General features: G+C 43.6%; 1 protein-coding gene across 1 annotated transcript; it reads right to left on the reverse strand.

Annotated features, from left to right (window-relative positions):
• Positions 1–12,741: 12,741 nt before the first annotated feature.
• DNASE2B (deoxyribonuclease 2 beta) lies at positions 12,742–22,163 on the reverse strand (the record flags this gene model as incomplete). Its single annotated transcript, XM_082003062.1, has 6 exons — positions 21,845–22,163; positions 17,848–18,025; positions 16,509–16,590; positions 15,378–15,539; positions 13,664–13,861; positions 12,742–13,097 (listed from the first exon to the last, which is right to left on the reverse strand). The coding sequence occupies exons 1-6, from the start codon at positions 21,955–21,957 to the stop codon at positions 12,742–12,744; spliced, it is 1,089 nt and encodes a 362-aa protein (XP_081859188.1). The 5' UTR covers positions 21,958–22,163.
• Positions 22,164–22,382: the final 219 nt, after the last annotated feature.

A 22,382-nucleotide genomic window follows, 5' to 3' on the forward strand; every position in this document is an offset into this window, starting at 1 on the left:
ATGCTCTCCTGAGAAGCAGGGTCACTGAAAAGGAGTTGGAGATTAATAACCACAATAGCTACTTCTCTGCCATGGTGACTAGAATAGGGAATCCAACTCTTGACTGCCCAAGCAACTAAATCTTGAGAAAGAATAGAGGGGTTTGTATGTCCTCTGTATCTGGCACAGACGCAAGGCAAATTGGAATGATGTACATGGGGTATTTGTCCTAAATTCAAAGAGAGTGATGAAAAATAAGAGGGATTTCATAGAATAGACATGAGACAAGATTAAAGGATTAGGATACTCTCCTTCTAATGTGGGGCTCAAGGAGTTCCACCTATTTATCTTACCAAAGAAAAAATTAATGGGGGCCTTTTATGTACCTTTCTATGTAGTAAATATCCATTTAAAAATACATGGCTTAGCTCTAGCAGACAAAGATCCAAGACCTACCATCTTAATTTATAGTTACCCATAATTAACCCTTGAGAGGGTTACCAAGAATTGTGGTAACTCTTCTGTTGATATTTATATCAAGATGTGATGTTTCCCCCTTAAAATGATACAATCTAGTTCAGACAGGAACTAGTTCAGGGAAGTCTGCTCTCCATTATACACAAGTCAGACTAAAAGATCACAGAGGTCACTTCAGGCTTTCTAATCTGTTAATTAAATAGTTTATATAAATTTAGTTTAATTGGTTCTGTGATTGTTAATAAACAGTATTTTTAATGTTTCAAGTTTGACTGCAGCCTCACCTAATCTCAATTATTTCTTACTGTATGTGGGTGTCATCCTACCAGCACCTCCACCTTCATCCCTAAGGGTTGCATCATTATCTTGTTACACAACCTGCAGGTTGATATTGTTGATTCGATGCCAACCACAGAATCATTGAGAGATGGAGTGATGGTGTTGCTGGAGAAAACTGCTCTAGGTCCTGCACACAAGTTATTTATCAGGACCAAGTTCTGTTGTGCTTTTTAAAAACTTAACTAGAATATATTGCTCAGATGATTGTAGTCTCTTTGCAGGTCTCTGTTGAGGATTTTTAGCATGTCATTCTAGATTTTTTTACAAGTAAATGTACAATTTTCTAGGCTTTTATCCAAGCTGAGGCTGATATCTAAAATTTTGTTCTGACTTGTTTGTTCAGCTGTATTTTGCTTGGTAGTCATGGGAGCAGACTGCCACCCTGACAAGGATGAACTGCATCCATTGGCCATGCTGTTTTTCATCTGGGTACCCCTCCAGCTTTGCATGGAGAGCAGCCTGTCCTTAACACCATCTCATGAGGAAGCAATCCATCTTTTTGGGGACACAATGATGTGCTTTCCTTTGGGCTCAAGATCTTTCCTTCCATTATGCCTGTTGGCAGAAATTAAATACGGTAATTTTGTTGTTTCAGGTGAGATGTCAGTCTGGTACTCTCACCTACTGGCTGCATTTCTAGGTATTATCCTGCCTTAGGAAGAGGCGGGCACTCCACAACTTTCTGCAGTTCAAAACTCTTTGAAAACTGCTGTCCTCTTCATGTTTGCGTTCATAAATTGTTTCCATGTTTTTGATTTGAAAAGCAAGCTGCAGCAGAGAACCCTTTTAATTCTTTTTGTTGTCCCACATTTTGGTGCCAGTTAATCTCCTCTTAGCTTCCTGAACCATCTGGCTTTTAAATATTTCTTACATTTCCAAGAATCTTTAACAGTCACTACCTAAAACTTTAATGCTACTGGATGTTCCAGTGTATTCTCAAACCAAGCTTCCACCTACTGTGATTTGGAAAAGACATATGTATAATACTAGCAGAGGACTGTGTGGCAGAAACCGAACTAGGTACTTAGGGTGAAAAGCATTTCAGTGGGTTTTAAGAAAAGATTTGTTACTAGGTAAAGGCTTAGCATGAAGCAGAGATAATCTTGTGACTAATAATATATTAACCTCAGAAAAATTGTTTAGGAGCAGAACTTGCTATAGTATACCAGAAGGGAACCCACAGGAAGAAGGAAATGAGCGGTTTGAGTCTGCTACTAGTAAATACTTTTTATCCCTCCACCCATAGGCATATATCTTACTTGTACCACTACTACATATCCTAGAGCAAACGTGAGAACCATAATACTTCAGGAGGCTAAACATTTAAAACTCCCATGACAGAATTCAGTTCTGGGATGGAGATGTCTAATGAGCAATAAATAGTATTAGAAGACTATACACTTAATAAAAAGGATTAAAAACCAGCAAAACCCCTACCCATTTTCTGGGAAGGCTGTAGATTTTGTACATGAAATGAAAGATGGTCCAGCTGTAAAGGATAGCCATATGCAGGCCAAAACAGAGTTGCACAGGCAAATGTAGTTCTATATTTCCTCCCTTTTGAATGCTTTATTTTACAGTATTAGAGCTCTTCAGCTGTAAGTTTCTCTTTATGTATAGTATGTTCATACATCCATATACAAGACTTACTGGAATCCTTTTCAGTATTAAGCCATCTGGGACATGGTGCTATGGCAGTTCGGAGTAAAAGGAATCCAGATATCTGTTCTGGTAAAAGTCCTTTCTTTTCAGCCCAAGAGTTGTTTTTTACTAACCCTAAAGAAGAAAAAACCACAAACTGGAGTTACGGTGAAGTGAGCTGGGTTATCTAATACCTGCTATGGAGGGAAATGGCTGAGCTGCATAGAAAGCCAGTCATTTGGCAGAGCATGGGGCATCTGCAGTGACAACCTCCTTCTGGAAGTATTCAAAAACAGAAAATTCAAAGCAGTGACAGATACAAAACTGTATCAGCAATGAAAGAAATAGCATGTTTGTTTTTTTCCTTAAGAACAAAAACGTGAGTTCTAACTGAGAATATTGTCAGGAAGTGTCTGTGTGTGAAATATTTTAAACGCTTATGCCTTTGAATGTATTAGGTCCAATTTCCAAGGTTGTTGAGAATTTGCCAATTGCGTCATTTTCAGTTGTAATTATGAGAGATTACTGTCAGAAAAGCTGACTTTCATTTTTGAAGCCCAGTCCTGAGACAATACTGGAAAACCAGGACTCACCGTCAGTATTTCTGATCATCCTTTAACAGTTTCTTCTGATGGAGTAATACTGGTAACATAATAGCTTTGCTAGAGAGCTTTTGAAAACTGGTCTCTCAAGCTTAGAAAATCTGTGTGAAGAAAGTAATAGTTATCATTCAAACTTGACGCCAGACTCTAATTATTACTTCAAACACAACAAGAACACAGCATCAACAGGATTATTTTTTTTAATCTCTTTGGTACACCGTAGTAGCCACACCTACATCCTCTTAGAAAGAACATTATTTCTCTTCTCCTGAATACTTTGCACAAATACGTATTAATTTGTGCAGTGCATTCACAAATTTGTCCAGAGTCTAGCTCTTCTAGTTTTTTACTCCGTTGATCTTATTGCCACGCTTCATACAATACTATATTTAAATTACAAATGCTCTTAGCCCTTGAAATTTCCCTTGCTTAAGGGAAGATACCGTGCTCATGGTGTACGTGGTAAGGGACATGAAGCTGTTCAGTTTCACTTTGCCTTTACCACATTGGTTTAACTAATCTAAACAAATTGGTTGTGCTCAATAGCGTTATATTTAAGTGTCACTTGATCCCACAAAGCATGGGGCTCATATACCCAGAGAAGACGGGGACCATGAAATAAATATTAGTTTCTTATCAGCAATACTGTGTTTCACCTTTATTGCGCTGTCTAGCTCACAGTCTCTTTAGTTGGACTACCAAGCTGAGCCCACAAACTCAAATAGCATTATTATATGATTTTCCAAGCAGCCAAACCACATGCGTCATTCCTCATTTCTTAGACTGATTGTATACACGCTGATTGTTAAAAATGGGGGCACTGGAAACCAAAGGAATCGAGCATTAAACAAATGCTGTGTTTTATTGAAAAAAATATTGAAACCATAAGTTCTCTGTTACTGCAGGATCCTGAGCAATGCTCGGTCTCTCACAAAAACCACAAACCCCAGCTGCATATTTTGACATACAATATAGTTCTGACTTGCAAAAAGCACAGGTTTTGAATTTCCCTATAGTTTTCCAGTAGGGGCACAGGCTTCCTTAAGAAATTTAATGTATGGAGAATATGCATGAACTTGTATTTTGTAGTGATATTTGTGGCTTTTTATAAAGGTTGTCCATAGACCTCTCTACACCCAGGAATTGAAAATCGTTGTCATATATTACACAGATGTATTCACATATGGTAAACATATTTCTTCTACAAGGGCTTTTTTGAAAACATTTGTCATTGTTTTCTTGATGTGACCTGCAATGGACTGGTGGTGCAGATCCCATATGAAATATAATTTGAAATTAATGAGGAGACCTTAGTTAGGGTATGCACTCCTATGGAACATTTTCCTGAAACACCTACCATTATTTGGAATTTGGTTTATTTGGAAAGGTCTATGTTGTCAGTCTTATTTTGGTGACCAATAATGAAGGACAGATGAGGACTTTTTCTTAAAGAGCTAAAATAGGACTATGAGGAGGAGCTGTGTGTTTGTGGGGCAGATGAACTCACCCATCAAGAATGTAACAACCTCTCCAGGTTGTACATTATGCACATTATCATACAGTGACTTGATACTGTGTCTTATTATGCAACCCTGAGAATGGAAGAAGATAAGGAGTCATCCAAAGGAAAGAGAGGGAAACTAATTCAGCTGTTAGAAGAAGAATGGTACCTCTGTTCTTTTAATTTCTACTTTGCTGTATGATGCCAGTACCAAAACAAGACCTGCAGAGATGCTCAGGAATGAGTTCCCTCATCTTGGCTTTCCCACATTGTTTTTTCACAGCATTTAGCAGGCAGAATGCACCCAGGATGTGTTCTTAGTCCTTGAGGGAGATCTTGAATCTCCCTGGAGAAGAAAAGATTCTTTCTATCCACACCACTCATATTCCTCAGTGCTAACACCACCAGGTAGGACTGAGGAGATACAACTTTCAGTCTTCATTCTGCCAGAGACAGGCTTTGAAAGAATATCTCAAATTACTGAGATGTAAAAAAAAATACCTCTAAAGGTGGGGATATCATTTCTTCCTGGTTTGGGCGCTGAAAGTAAAGCCATGAACAACAAGAGAGGCAGCGTTCACCAAGAGGAGGTTCATCTCTGCCCAGCTCCTGCGTGGTCCTGCCTCAGAGGAGTTCTTCTGTCAAAGGAACTGCCCACACACCCGGCTTCTCTGACGTCTGTCCCAACAGCCCCCCGGCAGTGCTGGGTACAAGGCTGTGGTCAAGCCAAGGATGTGAAACTGCTGCTGGGGACATTTCCACCGTGTCGGGACTACACTACCATTCTCTAAACACAGTTTGTGTCATAGACCACGAATGGTTCAGATTTTATCCTTCAGGTTTTATGGGTGATTCCTGTGTCTTTGAAGTTCTGTTCCCACTGAAGATGAAGGCAAATTCCCACTGATATTAATGGGGTTAGGATGTGTCCTTGTCCCTGTTTTTGCTGTTGTTTCCTTTGTTGCAGTAGAGCTATTCCTTTATTAAAGCTTTTGCCTGGGGGAAGAAGAAAAGCCACGTTACTAAATAAATTATGAAATATTTACATTTGTGAAACCAACCCCTTATGCCTAGCTCCTCCTCTGATATTAAGATGACACTTTTTATAGAGCTACAGCTTCTATACTGCCATTATTCCTCTGTGGGATCCAGGACCGGGAGGTGATAAAACAGCAGGCCACCATGAGCCAAGTGACAGTAAGTAATATCTAGGAATGCTTGGTGATTTTGACTCAGTGCAGTGAGAAACAACTATATTAGACTGGTGGTGATTTGTTTAGTGCTGGAGAGCAAAGTAGGATCAGAGATGAAACTGAAGAAAATATAAAACTGGGGAGGTTCCTAAACTAAGCCTGACTTTTACCTGAGAATAAAAAGGCATATGTTGTAGATATATCTAATAATAATCCCAAGAGCAAAGCGTTAAAGGCTTATCACCATTTATGTTCTGTTTATTATGTTCTTTTGTATTTGTATTTACTTTTTTGCCTGCAGTTCTCTCTCAAGAGAATAACTCATAAGAATGAATGAAGGCAGCTTTAGTGCCATGATCCGTAATGAAATGATCTGCAGCTACTCTTATGAATGTTTTGCATCTCTTGTTTTCATTGGATTTTTATATTGGCTTTAAACTTTAACAGTAGCTTCCTTCTTTTAAAAATTTGTTTAGCATGTTGTTCAAATATGTGTGGTTCAAACTGTTCAGCTTAGCTTATGAATTTTTCCCTCCTACTTTTGCATATTTAATGCTTTTGACTTCGCCTTGCCCCACCTCTTTTAAGTTTGGTAACAGACAGGTAGCGACTTTCTCTCCGGGTGTTGGTTTGTTGGGGTTTTTTTTAATATTTGGCTAAGTCACTTCAGTTTATGCCTTTCATTTTTGTCTCTCTGTGACATTTATCCATTTTTACAGCCTCTGTGGCATGCCACAGAGGCTGTAAAAATGGATAAATGTTAAGTAACTATGATAGTGAATGAAACATCCTGTTAACTGGGTTTCTGCACAGTTAACTCCTAATTGTTGAGTCACCAAACTCAAGGTCGCTGACATCCCTGGTGTCGCCCATCGTTCCTTCTGTCCTTCCCTTGCTTTTTCTCTCTTGCTCACCTTCAGTGGTCTTGTTCCCTCTTCTGCATTTCTCCTGCAAGCTCTCTTTGCTCCATTTCTCTGGTTCTTCACATCTTTGGGCAGTAAAGAGGAGGGCAAGTTGGCTGGCAACACAACTGCACTAATTGTCCCTATACGCTGTGCAGCATTACTTCCACGGTCTTCCCTCGCAAAATGTCCCGTGCAAAATTGTCACTTCCCTGATTCTCACCTTGACTTTCATGAAAGACATATTTGGAGTAATTAGAAAGCAAGAGAGGAAAAGATGCAGATTTCCTTTGCACAATGCCTAAGATTTACAAGGTCAGTATGTAAAATGGAGCAGCTTTCGGAGCAGGGAAGGAAATAGCTCCTGAGATATGTACTGAGCTGGGTATTTTTAATCCTCAACATGAAATGGTGGACAGTGGTGCTGGACATTCTCATACCAGTGCAAAAAATATGTTTTTAAAACTGCATTATAGCAAGAGAAATACTGATTTTTGTCTGGCAGAATCTTAGCCCAAAAATGAAACCTGAAAAAAGAAAGAAACAAAGAAGCCTTGGAGCTAAATACTCTCAAACTTTAGAAAGTCAGAAGTAAGGAACAAAAAGAAAACACTTGATGATACCACTTTTAGCGAGCTTTTGGCAGGTTTTGGAATTAATGGTGAAACTGTGTACTGCTGTAATGTGGCATGTTTATTTGCAGGCATTAATACATGTGAAGACAGATTTTCAGGTTACTGTATTATGATGCATAACTGTGTGGCTAATTTGCATGCAAAATTTTTGTGATTTTATGATCTAATACATTGGGCAATGCTATTACAAGTGTACTACAGTGAACCACGTGTAGCAATCGCAGCACTCTGGCAGGCAACATTAAGTACTATGCTCTGCTCCGGTAAAGCCTTGAATATTTGCATATCAGTTTGCAGTTCCCAAGCTGCAAAGGGATCAAAGGAAGGGAAGAATCTTCCTTACAGGAGAATCAGAATAGTCACCAGATACCTTGTGTAGAAATGTCAAACAAATTCAACAACAACAACAACAACAGAAATTAAGAGGATTTACTAAAATCACTTGAGTAAAAGTGTAACACAGCTGTTTATAAAAGACAAGATATATTTTTTCGAGTCCTAATGTTTTGTATTTAACAGTTTGAATAAAATTAACATATAACATATGCATAGTATATCATACTCTTAATATTGGGATAAATCAGTTAAAAACCATAAAGATAAGAATACAATGGGTCTGGATCAAAAAATTATATTATGAGCTAGCTCTTGTCTGAGGCCAAGAGCTGAAAGTGCTACAACTGATTTCTGAATTCATATGTAGCTTCTTTTACTGCATTCATGCCAAATTCATAGGGATTATGAGAACATTCAAGAGATTAGGCCTTTAACCTGGTACCTCCAATCTAAATAGAAAAGTGTCAGGTATGGCTAAGCTACTCAGGGTATCAAGGTATCTCGGAAACATGAATATTGACACCCGAGCTTGAAATTTCAGGTCTGGCTCTCTGCCTTGTGCTGTGGAATTTATTCCCTGCTACAAGGGACTTTTTTCCACACTTCGCCTAACATAAATTTCTATTCATCTCCATTCTCATTTTTAAATTCCTGTCTTTTTAAGAAATCTCTTATGAAATTAAAGAGGTGCATCATATTCTTGCATCACATTCTGAGCACAGTTAGGCTTTGGCTTACACCGGGCTTTCAGAAGACGCTGCCAGCGCTGCTCTGTCTCCCGAGCGTTTTAGCCAGGGCATAGGCAGCTCACACGTTCTGAAGCAATTACTATGCTAAGTACCCAGTGACGTATCGTTCCCAGAAACTCAAAATAAAGGTATAAAAGAGATCCACACAGTAATTTATGGGCGTTAACATATGGGTGTAAGTTTCTCTGGGGATAATTATGTGACTATGCTAATAACGCCAGGGATGCTTTGATACATTAAAACAAATTCTCACCATTATGTTCCGGAGCATTTCATTGCTGTCAGGAGTCGGGAGTGCATATACTTAAACAGGAGAGAGGGATGAGAGAGGCCCATATGTCTTCACAAAAATAACCCTCTCCCTTCCCACCGCAGGCATGCCGAGGAAGCTCCGTTTGTCACAAGCGCTTACATTAGACGCCTTTACTGGAAACTTCCCATTTTGAGAGCAGAAAAGTACAGAAAGAGTGCAGAGGGGGAGCAGCGTGTGTGGTTTGCAGGGATAGCTGGAAGAACAGGCATTACTGACAGCAAAACGATCAAAACCTCCTGGGCTTCGCAGGACTGCTGTACAATCCAGCACGCTTCGAAGCAGGTTTTGCTGTGGTTCAGAAATATCCCTGCCAACCTCCGTGTAAGCGCAAGTGCCAGGCTGAGTTAGCGTGCCTTGGAGAAGGGGAGGTTCCCAGCTCAGTCAAGTAATTTCTTCCCAAGCTTCCCTTGGCTTGCTGGCAGACAGCCGGCATGGTGTCCTCGAGAAATTGTCCTATACGTTGCCCATCGCTCCCGTCATGAGGGCTCTATATGTTTTCAGTCATTGTGGAGACACCAGAAGCAATCCCGCCGTAAGGGCTGCCCTCAGAAGCGGGCTCAGCCTGCAACGGCTGCGCCTGTTTTCCAGTGCTGTAATTGCCCAGCTGGAATCAAGCTTCACACAGTTTAAGTTTGTATGCCTTCAAATATATATATATTAAAAAAAATATGTATATTATTTTCTTTTATTTTTTCACCTAGTGAGGCTAATGCCTAATCCTTTGACCTCTTGCACTGAGCCTGTGTAAAACTGCACTCTCCCAACACAGCAAACCACTACCCTGACAATCCACAATTACCCATGTTATAGAAGCATCCATGGGGATACAGGGGTTTACAGAAAAATCATCGGGATTTTCTGGAGTAGTGACAGGGAGACAAAGTTGTGCCTTTGCTCTGGGACCGCAGTGGCCGTGGGGAGGGTAGGAGATGCCCTGGTGGGTGAGCGAGTGGCAAGCGTGTGTTTCGAGAGGCTGTATTTGCATTTCCTGCCCCTCGTGAGCCTGGCAGGCGTGCTGGGACCGAGTCCCAGCTTGTGGAAATGATTACAAGGCAATTTATACCAAACAACGATCCCTACTGTTGTGTTGGTTACAAACTTGGCTGCAGTACAGTAATGTTTAGTGGATTAATAATGTCTGCTTTTGGCCGCTCCTACTCCCTCGGCAAACAATTTTCATGTATAATAAATGTTCTCATTTAGTCTAACTAGAACAGAGCCCATGGGTCAGTATAGCCATACCTGCACGCCGAGGAGAAGAGACTCTGGGCATCCAGAAGGAGACCAGCTTTCTCCCCTCTCCATGCCGGGGTCTTCTGAGACTTCTGCCCTTTGCACTGTCAGCTTTGCTGGGCGGGACCCCCTGAAATGGCAGAGGGGGCAGCGCCAGATATCCCCGTCCGCAGGAGAAGGTCTGTCCGGTCAAAAGGGTCACAGTGGGCAGCGAAGGCAGCACAGAGTCACTGGGACAGGCAGGTATTTGTTGAGAGCGTGGCATTTTGAAAAAGAACAGCACATTTTAAAATTAAAACCTCTATGAATATACATACAAAATATGCAGAAATATTTCACACCAACGATTGGTCACGGTGCGTGCTGTGAGGGCGTGCGGGGTTGAGTAAGTGGCGAATGGTCTTGCCTTTGCACAGGAAGCCTGAGAGTTACAAACCCTTTAAAAATTTGTGTGATTTCTCTTGTTGACTATCATCTCTTTTGGGAAACAAAGAGTCTGCCCATGTTTCATAATGCGTGTAGTAGAAACACCGGGATATGCAAATATGGAAGTTACACAACGAAAGCAAAACTGAATTAAAACTGTTTACACTCAAAAAATGAGAGAACAAGAACTGCAGCCTTTTTATTGCTACACACTGGTTGTGTGCGCACAACCTGGCTATGTAGGTGCTTGTAATGTAGTGCGGTCCAGCTGTTTCCATCTTCCCGCTGCTGTTCATGCCTCCTCAGCAAGAGCTAAAATGGAGGCTGCCAATATTGGGTATAATGAAAGAGGAATGTTTTAAGTAGTCTTGTGAAGCTTTATTACAGCTGTCAATTGATCCAATAATAAAGAATAACAATCAACACTTAAAACCAAGTGATGGACAGTTGACTTTTAGCCTGGGGAGCAGGGCTGGGGCAACACTGTTGTGACAGCTGGTGGACAGCGACTCTTTGCTGTTGACGTCTGTGACCCAAACGCTGTGGCTGACCATCTGCCGTAAAAAATACGGGTTGTGTCATAGGTCCAGGTGCCCTCCGATGCACCATGGTGAACCTCACCAGCAGTGGCTCCAGTGAAGGACTTCTTGCTGTTCTACACTGAGGCCATGCGTATGCAAAGCTGTGGGCAAGATATAAGAGTCCAGGCAGGCTAGGTTAGCTTAGTGTCTGCCATGAAAACGTGGACAAGAGAAATAAATTTTATCTCGGCTTATCTGAGTAATACCCTACCATCCCACTGCTCAGCATTCTGTGTCACTGGCAATTTTCACTGCCGCAAATAGGTGTTGCTTGACCACAGCTAGAAAAACAACGAAAAGTAGACATGTAAAACAATTTGACAAGCATCAGAGAAAAAACATTATTAAGCAAATTATTTATCAAATGTTATTTGGTCATATGCAGGGAAAAGAAAAAGTCCTGTTTTGTGCAGAATATCTAAACTATTTTCACTGAGCTATGAGACTCAAGTTTGCTTTCAATCCAGATCAACTAAATATAAAATCTATTCCTGGACAATTCTCCTCATTAAGCAGGCCAGATACATTATTTTTATTTCTTCAAGAATTATGCAAAAATATTTTCTGAAATTGATTTGTTTGGTACTTTGTACACTTTGTTGTTTGGTTGATTTTTCAGGGTGAAAAGGGAAGGAAATCTTCAACAACTTCTTGCAGTTGTGGGGCTTTTCTTTGTATCTACTTCCTTTTAGGACACTGTTGTGGAGATCAGTGGTATGGACTATGAACACAGCACAACACAAACATCAGCGCGACAGCCGACGCTTCAGGCTGGAGTTCATATTACAATTCAGGAAAAAAAAACCCCAAACAAGTGAGATATAACCTTATAAACATACTTAGGAACATATTAAATACAGATACACTTTTGAAATCTGAACCGAAGAGTGTATCAGGATTTTGCAAATCAGCTTTGTCTTTATAGCAAGTCCATGCAAACGTCAGGTCCTAAGCCTGAGACCAGAGGTACTGAAAATTAACAGCCACATTTGTTGTAGTGTGAAAGCGTAGGTGAAATAATATCTTCCAACAAACATTTTCTTCTCTTTTTCATTTTTTTCCCTAATTGTCTCCATTTTTCCTTTGGCAGCCATAAAACATCGTAACCAACCGTAAATAACTATAAAGATGGAAGAGGGAGACTGTAGACAGGCCATTTTTGCTCTTAATTTATTTTGCTTATTTATGTTTTGGACATATTTATTTGTTTGCAAGACTGCTGTACATGAATAAAAGCACTAGAAATACTGCCAAGCTATTGGTTACAAATGATTTAAAGCTCATTTCTTCTCTAAAAATTAGTCATGTAAAAATGAAGCCCTCCTGCCCACAGATCTACCGGTCTCCCTGCCCGTATCCAATTAACGTCAGCTCTCCAAGAGATTCAGCCCAAACTGAGCAGAAACGCTGCGATTGATGGCAACGGCGCCCGGGGCGGCTCTGAAGCATTTTGGGGTACTTTTCTCTTGCTGACCGCCCAGCCCCAGCTGACGAGAGAGGTTCCTCTTGCCCTCCCGTCCCATGTCCAGCGGCTCGCAGCGACGTGCTTGGCCGCAGCCTCGCACAGCGGCGGCCCGGCGCGGCGCGGATGGCCAGAGGAGCCGGGGCGCGAGCGGCGCGTGGCTTGGCGCACGCGGAGCGGGCTGCTCCGGCGCCCCGGGAGAACCGGCCGTAATTTGCTTGCAAACCAGCTGCTTTGGTAGCTAATAAGGTGGAGGTCAGACACAGCTGGCGACCCACAGGGCCACTTCTCAGAGTGACAATGCAGTTCGAGGGAGACGTTTCCCACGCTTCCTGTGTGACGGGGACCGTGCTCTGTGGGAGGAATGGTTCGTTACGCGGACGCGGCAGCCTCAGTGCAGCTTTCGTAGTGGATTATCAAGTGCCTGAAGGCTTTGTAGATGCGTTCGTTCTGTGTACAGACGAACCCACCACTTCTCCAAGCTTGCTCGGCGGCACGGTTTAAGTCTCCGATGCAGGTCCACTGATCCTTGTCTTCCCTGGAAACAGCCCATTTCGAATGATCGTTAATGGAATAAAAGGTAAAATTCAGTGGCGTCCCTATTAGGTTTATGTTGTAGACGTGGTAGTCGAGAGAGCAATTTGAGGGAAGTTTTTGGCCAGAGTGCTGCCAGGATTCAGCCAACAAATCGGTCTTCAGTTCCTGAGCCACCCAGGCCACATAGATATCTGTGGAATAACACAGGGTGTGGGAAATTAGTCTTTCATGTTCCTTCATTTAGGAGGGGACTGAAAAGCATCACCTAAGCTGGGCCCATTTCCTTCCAGTGCATAAAGTGGGACAGAAGGGATTTTGCCCCCTCTCCTCATTTTGACTTTTGTTTCAGAAGTTCATTTCTACTTTTCCTCCTTCTCCTTAAAAAACTGTTACAAACAATCAGCAGAGAAAAAAGGAAAGGAAAAAAATTTCAAGCCACCTTCATAACAAGAAAAAAAAGCAGATTATTCAAACCCCATTCTTGTTCTTTGCTGTTACTGTTGAACAGCAGGAAACAAATTTTCTGAAAATCCCATTACTGAACATCTTGAGAAGGTGTTTAAAGGACCAGCCAGCTTTTTGTTTCGTGAGGCTGAGAGAATACTATGACAGGACACCTTTCCCTGCCCTCTGTTACATTTATTTCTGAAGCTGAACTTCTTTTTTGCCCTCAAAGAAAATACTAATTGTCAAAGAATATATTCATCGCTTATTACTTGCTTGAGAATGTGTGATCGATAGCAACAGGTTCTCTTACCATCTATGAACAAGTGTGACTTCGCAAAGTGGAGAAAGGTTTCCCCATGAGCTGACTGGAGTTTGGAAAGGCGACGCAAAGGGACCGGGGGCAGCCTGGACCCTGCACAGAGCCGCTGCAGATTTGGGAGGTCAGCTCGGAAGATGCTGGGGATGGAGCAGCTGTAGATTCCCGGATTATAACTCAGCATCTGTTGGTCTGAGAAAACCGCAAAGAAATGAAGACATGCAGAGTTAAAGTGGGTTAAAGCAAAGCAATCAAGAGACTAAAGTTCTGCCTTGGAATGGAACCTAAATCCTTCTTAATCTTTGCAGCCTGCCTCCTGGGGGAGTTCAGTGTCAAAGTAGCTTAGTTTAGCAACCAAAGACATGTGAAATTGCTTTGTATTCTAACTGGCCCCGCAGCACGTAGACTGGCTGGGAGAGTGTGCTCGGGTTTTTCCACATATACCTCATTATTCTCAGCAGAACTGTTAACCAGTGGTCTCAGCTGAGTGCCACTTCCACCCATGCTCTAAGCCTCTAAGCTGTCACACAGCACTCAGGTGGCACGTGAGGATCCAAGCCTGTCCGTATTTACGGGAGTGGTTTCCAGTCAGTTACAGCTGCCAAGCCAAATGCAAACAGAAGAGCTGCCAAAGGGTCTAGTTTGGTTTTAGGGAGAACAGAGCTTGACTTTCAGCAACTGGATTGAATTTGCAGAAGAAATTTACTTTTCTGTACAGCGCACAGCTTAACTGTAGAAGTCCTTGCCATGGATATCGTAAAGAGCAAGGGAACAAATGGGCTCATTAGATGAGTTCATGGAAGACCAGTCCATCAGGAACTTTCCAGTCTTTCCAGCTCAGGAAATGCCTGAACCACAGATTACCAGAAGCTGGGAGGATGGGGCAGGAAAAGCATTAGTGTATCCATCTCATTTTCTTGTCCTCTTTCCCTAAACACATGCATACATGCGCTTCCACGAACAGGAGCCTGGTTTAGATCGCTCTGGGGTGTGGCCAGCCTGGCCATTTGCACAGTTTATGTGTTTCATTAAGATCATTTGAGGTTTGTAACTGAGAAAAGAGTGAAAAACAGTGTGAAAAGCGTTAAGGAGCATACCAGTATGACTTTCTGAAATGCCTTTTGATAGTCCCTTTTCAGGATTCTAGTACCAAATATCACTGTCAGATGGTTCTGAATCTTATGGGTAGAGCTACTGTTTTTTTTTTTTATTTTTAGTATTGGTATTTTATATATCAAGAAGTACCTGGGGAGCTTCTGGGTGATATTTATTCCATACTTCGTATTTCTGACATGTCAAGGCTACTACTCCAGCTCAAGCAGTGGTTGCCTTACATTTTTAGAACTGCAGACGATTGCAGCTGAATGAACTATTACTCTTAAAAATGATTAATCATCCTAGTTTATATTTCCAAAGCATTTTTTATGCATGGACTGAGTTTACCCTTGATATTCACTTGTGGCTATTATTATCCCAATAGTCCCCACGGGGAGATGGAGACAGAGTGGAAGAGTGAATTTCCCACATTCACACAGGAAATCATTGGATAAACGTAACTGAAGCTGAGAATGCTCTTCCCAGGTCCACTCGATTTCCCAGTCTGACAATGAAGGACAAGAACAAGCAATTTTTCAGGCAAAGCCTCGAGGAAAGCAGTCAAGAGAGGTGCGGTGGGGCAAAGGCTTTCTTAGCGAGAGGCTTTTCCTACCTATTTCTGTGAACTGCTCATATTTGAAGGTTATACAGATGGCCGTCTGTCCGTAGGACTCCCCAGTAGCGGGATACCCATAACCATCCTCAGGGATGGGAGGGAACAGGGGCACGCTGTGAATCACCCAGAAGCCTTGTGATTTGTCCAAGAGCAGAAATCCTGTCAGAAAAAAGTTATTGCAAATGAATTAAGAGGGGAAAAGCCCTGAGATGATACAGCTGTGTCCTACTTTGCATTTGCTGCTGCAGACACCTCACTTCAGTGTGTTAATATCTACAGTAAACTGGCTCTAAAGTAGATTAATGGATTATAGGAGACACTAATACTGTATTAAAATTGCATTAATTCTCTCCTGCAATAGCCTAACTTAAACTGTCACCATGTTTCTTTTGGAAAAAAAAAATATTTTCAAAACCTTTTCTCTTTGGCTGCTCAAATTTTGTCTTCAAAAAGTCTGATGATGTAGTGGCTGTGACCCTCTCCCCACTGCTCATTTTCCCTCCCTTCATATATTCACTGCGTAAGGGGAAACGGACACCATCAACACTGTGTCTTCTTCCCCGGACCAAATTCTGCCCCACGGGGAAGCAGCAGAGAGAGGGGCCATGCCTCCCGCTGCAGCAGGGTGCTCCGGGGAGACACACGGCTCCCGAGCCCTCCCCATTGCTGAGCCTGGCCATACGGCCCTGCAAAGTGTCTTCATCCTGAGGCAGGTTGGGCAAACCCATCTGCTTCCTCAGATCTTCCATGATCTTGGCAGCAGTTTCTTGCCCCAGACAGAGAGAGTTTGGAGGGGTTTATGTTTAGGGTGCCTTTCTTTTCCCATCTTGTACTGCTGCTGCCATTAGGCTCAGGATGATGTGGTCTGGACTCACTGAAAGGAGCTATATGAGTTTCGGCTCTTGAAAACCAAGGGGCCCTAAGAGTTCTTCAACACGGCATAGGCATAGCAAAACCAAAACAGAAGCTGCAGCATGTGTAACTATACAACAAACCGTGCATCATGCAAATAATTCTCCAGCTTTGCTTTAGGCAGGAGTTTTAGATATGCAGATAGACAAACAAATAAGCAGATGCTATCCACAACTTTAGAAAGGAGAAAATAGTAGCGTGGGACTTCCCCTGTACCTTTGGTATGTCCTCTTTTCCACTCGTCAGAGGCTGATTCAGGGACCTCATCGTTGTATATCGCATACGCGACGCTGTTCCTCTGCAGGAAAACACACATTTCTGAAACGCGACATTCAGTAAAAGGAAGGCATTTAAGTGAACATCTGCTGGGAGCAGAAGAAAGAATTCCGGACTTCTCTGTATGAACATCATGAGCCTAATCCTTCTCCCAATTCAGCTGACAGAGTCTCCACAGCAGTTACAGTAAAATAAACCTGAAGACTCAGGTCTTAGGTTTATTAGGGTCCTGGTTAATAGAAAGTGGAAGTTCTCTCAATCACTGCAACAGCCCTTCCTCAAGAGGTCAAATATGCTCACTAAGACAATTTACATGGGTTTATTGGGCACTCGCTTGCAAAGAAGTTCCCCCCTTCTGTGCTTCTCTCTGATTTAGCAACCAGGTCCAGTGAAAAAGTTTGCTGAGGAAAAATAGGTATGACGGGTGTTCTTACGAAGGACAAGCAATGAATGCGTTTTGCAAAATATTTGCATATGACTGCACCTTATTCCCCCTGAATAGAGAACTTCAAAGGACTCGGGACATGTTTCCCCTCCCGATGTACTTGGAGTTTGTAAACAGTTTATCACAATTACAGCAAGACCTGGAGTCGGACAGTTGACCGGATTGCCAACATTTGACTGACTTCTGGGAATCTCTTCTACATATAAGTTAATGGCACCCTACCTGTAGCCCACAGCGGCAATGCAAAGGCGCACCCGGACTCCCAACAATATTACGCAGATGGTAAAAAAATAACTATAGGCAGATCTTGTGGTATTTTATAATCGCTTCACACAAATATAAATGAGGTGTTGGGGGGGGGCTAACAAGCAGCGTATCGCTGCTGAAGCAGTCACAGTGATTCCAGGGGGAAGAGCAAAACCCAGAACTGATTTGAGACAGAGCGTGAAACACGTGCACGTGGGAGGGCTTAGGATGGGTGTCTGTAATGGTCACCACTGGCCCTGGTCTGAGTTCACAGCCAGTTCACAGCTTCAGATGTTGCTCAACATGAATTGCAGAGAAGCAGCCAAAGGGACTACGTACCTTTTGATGGGCGATACTTTACGTGTATGAAAGGCTGGAGTAGAAATTAGAAGTTCGAGGATAATTTCTAATTGTAGCCAAAACTGCAAATAATCTCCCAGCTGTCAAGACGCTCCCCTTGATGTGCTTTAGTAGATCTCGTTGGTCAGGTCCGGCCATACCTCTACCTGCTTATTTTGGCTGGTTTCATTTCATTTGCATGTAATATCAAGTAAGCATATAACAAAATGATAATTAAATGTCACTTGCCTCAGATTGGTATGTCTCGTACAGCTGCTTCAGTGTTTGTCCCAGAGCACCCTGTGTCATGTTGACCAGGTATTTACCGAGCTGCCACTCCGGAGCCAGGGTGTCCATGTACATGTATTCCAGCCCCAGCATGGGAATCTCCCCTTTGCCATGTTTCGGCAACTTGTAAAGAGCAAACCTGCAACAGTGAAGAGCAAATGGTTTTTTACAACCATCCTGTCTGAATGTGGGAATCAGTATCTCATTCCCCCCCGAGGATTTAAGAGAAGGGTGACCCCGGGGATGCCTGCGCTGGAGGGGGACCAGCGCCGCCAGCGCGCGGCGCGGACGCCGCAGCCTCCAGCAGGTGACCCAGCGCCGGGACCAGCAGCAGTTCAGCAGCACAGTACCTGCTGCAGACAAATTTGTGCTGCTGCTTAGCAAGCAAGGGAGGCTGATTCGGCTCCAAACTCCTATTGCCGTGGCCAGGCTGCTGTTGGTACCCCGAAAGAATCTGAAGTAGCCCTGGTTTGGAGTCCCATTAGCCACCAAATCCCTACCGCTCCTGGTTCTGGTAGAGAACTTCGGGTCCCAAACTCACTCTGACATTCTCATGGTCAACCTGGACACCTCTTACCAATACATTTTTGTATTATATAAATATAACTTTATATGAAATAGATAGAATTATGTATTAAAATTATAAGAATACATAATGTTCTTGTCATGCATATTAAAACCACAAAATAAGTACAAAGTCGTGCGATAATGTTGTTCTAAAGCTACTTCTCATAACAGACTCGCACTCTGCTGAACTGTTGCAGACTGGGTATTTGCAAACCATTAGCCAGAAACACAAATCTTTTCAAAATTGTGGAGTACTCATTATTGTCAGTAAATGGCTCAGTTCATACTAATGTCTCTGATGAAGTAAAGAGGTTTTCCCAGTGCACAAGTCCATGGGATTAATTGCAATATAATTAATTGAGCCACTTTGAGTGAATTGAGCCACTTTCTTTGAGTGCTGTACTTGAGTAACTTGTTATTTATGTCAACAGTAAGAACTGAGTGGCATTATTTTCAGTCCTATACTATTTACCAAAAACGCAGCCTGACTGTGCTTAACCTTTCAAGTATGTCAGGAGGAACGAGCCTTGCCCAGTTGATTTACAGTCTCAAGTTGGTCAAAAAAGGCATCTCCGAAAGCAGGTACGAAGTGGCAGGAAAGCATTTTGCCAGAGGAGCATTTAATCCGTGCGAAACGTAGGAGTACGGGGAGAAGAGAAACACACAGCACTGATGATCCTGGTAATCCACCTGCATTGCCGCTGAGTGAGCGGTGCTCCTTAAACATCTCAGGAGAAACTGTCGCTGATCACAGATGAGCAGAGAGGGACGCGATTAGTATAGCAAGGCTGGGGCGAGCTGTCCGTGCGCGCGGAGTCACAGCAACCCATTTCTTTGAAATGAAGGTTTGGAAAGGAGGGGAGTAGCAGTAGTTACAGCAGTATGAGCTGATCCAGGAGTTAGTATATGAAGCTTTTCCAAACTGCTTTGAAACGTATTGGAAGATTTATGCTCTCGGGGTGTTCACAGCCTGGCACCTGACAAACGGGCGTCAGCAGGTACGCTTACAGAGGTGCTGGCACTTCAGCTATCAGTGAATTGCTTGCCAATTCCCAGCGGATACGTGTTTTGGCCCTTTCCGGAAAGCCAGCTGAGTGCCTCAGCAACTGAAGTTGCATAAAAGTCTTCACTGCTATTTGTGCACAGGAAGCTTCCCAAGAGCTTAGGCAGTTGTGGGAGCAGACTGGGAGTTATTTTCCTGAGAACCAAGGAAAAGCAAATCCACTCATACCCAATTAGCGCTGTCACATTGTTTGCTTGTGACAGAACACAAACTGACTACAAATGATCACATCTTTACTTCTTAATCACATCTTTACTTCCCCCCCAAAACCCCAAACAATGCGCATCCATGGCTTCAGTCCTTGACTCAACACTTCTCAGAAAGCAGAGTTTTGGCTTTTATTTGCATGAAAAGCTTCCCACAGAATACAGTGAGTTTGGGTGAGTAAAGGAAAGACTTTCTGCCCTCCTCAGAGAGCCGACCCTACGGCCGTTCGCTCCGGTAGCCCCTGCGCGAGGTGCGGTGAAGATGGCGGGACGAGCTCCCGACCGGCACGAAAGCGCGGGAGGGGCTTCTGCCAGGGCTGGCAGGGCTGGGGAGCGCGGCGCGGGCGGGGCGGGCAAGGCAAGTGATTCCTCCGGTTTAGTGGCAAGTGCAAGTGTGCAGGACACTAATTATGAGTAATTATGGAATATTGCAGGATGAAACCACTGCATAGTAGGAACTCACATAAAGCTCTTGCTAACTGCATATAAAACCTGCAGTGCTGTGTGTGTTTGAAAGGGCATTGACATCTTTTGGCTAAGAGGAAGCTTTTCTCAGCAGTTTCAGTTCTGCTTCTCCTATCAGCTTCATAGCAACCAAACCCAGAATTGGGCAGAAGTTGACTATTTCTTGTCAATAAGCCAGGATGACCCCTGCAGATAGGCAGCTTTCTCTTTCATTTGATCATGGCACATTGGAAAGGAAATCCTCCATGTCCTCCTGCTAAACTTGGCAGAAGAGAACATGGTTTTACCTGTGCGGACCCCCCTGTTCCATCTGGAACGGGTCCCACATCACTGGTGTTCACAGGGGAATTACTCCTAGTCACAGCTTTCAAAGAATTTCTCAGAGAAATTGTGTTCATTCAAGAATTCAAGATATGGATAGTATATTTTTTTTGTGTTTTGTTTTTCTGTTTGGGTTTTGGTCTATTGTTTTTCTTTTTTTTTTTTTTTAGCTTTAGCACACACAGACTCATTCCGCAAGGAGTAATTGCGATTTGTGGAGACATGAAATTTCTTGTACCTTTAAATTGTTGGGTAGCTGCACCAACTAAGAGTATGATTCCTGAAAAAAATCACATTATCCAGAAGGGCCTTGGCAAGGGTGACGAGTCACAGGGATGGGCCAGCCCCTCGTGTTTGATGCTATGCCAAAAGAGAGCAAAGCCGGCTCTGTGCCCCTGCTTGAGCAGCCTGCCTGCGCGGCGAGGAGCCCTGGCGCTCCCTGCGGAGAGCTCTGTGTGCAAGGGAAGGGACGTGCGAGAATAGCACCTACTTCTTTATCTCCTGTATCCAAACTAACTGTTGTTCTGAGAAAAAGACACTTTCTTAAAAGTTGGTTGATACTTACCTCCGAGAGGCTTCTGTGCTCTTTTCTAAGGGCCCTCATTTCACTTTTTAAACCAGGCTTGGATATTATGTCAGTGTACTCTGCATCTTTCATCTTCAAAGCACATTAATCCAATTAATCGTTTAATCCCCAAACCCAGGCTCGCCGCGGGCGCTGGGATGTACCAGCTCTAAGGCGCCGCAGCTCGGGTGGCGAGGAGCGGCCTCTGCTCTGCAGTCACAAGGCGCAGACAGCGCTTTCCCACACCGCCGCCGCGCCAGCGCCTCTCCTGCGTCCCTCTCAGGGGCGGCTCAGCCTCCGCTCCCCCTCGGCGACGGCAGCAAGGGGACAAGTCCCGCCACGCTGCCATTCGGGTACGAGCAACGAGGCTAAGGGCGAGATATGGGTGCTCCCCCAGCCCAGCTCAGGTCCCTCAGCCAGCCGAGCCGCGTGCTGGAGCCCTGGCCTGGCCGGGCGCCGCCGGCGAGCGCAGCCTTGGCATCCGAACACAGGTTACGCTGCCTTTGATGATGAGACCTGAACGCCGCGTAAACCGGTGATTATTCTGCAGTGAGCCATAATGCAGCAGGGCGGTTGGTTCAGTGCAATGGAATCACATTTCAATAACTTATCCGAGGTTTTCCAAATGCAAAATTCAGCTACTACTCACAGGCAAACAGGATTAAAGCAGCGATTGCTCTGCGTTACTTCTCAGTGATCCACCTACATGCGGTTTGATCTCAAGCGTTATTTACTCACCCAGAGCTTCTCCCCTGCGCGGTGTTTACTCACCAGTCGACCATCTCCCCGTGTTCATTCCTGCAGGAAATCTCGGCTGCCCACAGGGGCGCGGGGGAGAGAAGCAGTAGCAGAGCAGGGTGACACCAGGCAGATCCCGCAGGCATTTTAGCTTCTCGGCTGCACGGGGCAAGCACCGGGTAGGCTCTAAAAGCAGAAGTTGTGTTGCACTAACCGTCGGCTCCCGGGTACGATGCAGTAAGCACAGCCCAGCCGGCCTGGGAAGTCGGGCTCCCGCTGCAGGGACGGCCGCTGGCGGCAGGGCCAGGGCTCCCGGCAGCCGCTGGGAACTGCTCAGGATTTCTTTGGGCAACAAAATGGCAAAATGACAGTTGTCAAGTGATCTTTTTGAGAAAACTTACCGTTGTACTTCAGGAGGTAGTATTTTGACTATTTAAAATATTCAAGGTATTCCACTTTAAAAAAAAAGGCTCCAGATGCTGAAACCCTTTTTGTTTCCTTTTCAGTGCTGCATGACTGAAGTACAATTTTTTTTTTACAACTATCTGAAAAAAACTCGGTGCTCACGCAA

Source organism: Phaethon aethereus (assembly GCF_964289735.1).
Source record: "Phaethon aethereus genome assembly, chromosome: 8".
NCBI lineage: Eukaryota > Metazoa > Chordata > Aves > Phaethontiformes > Phaethontidae > Phaethon > Phaethon aethereus.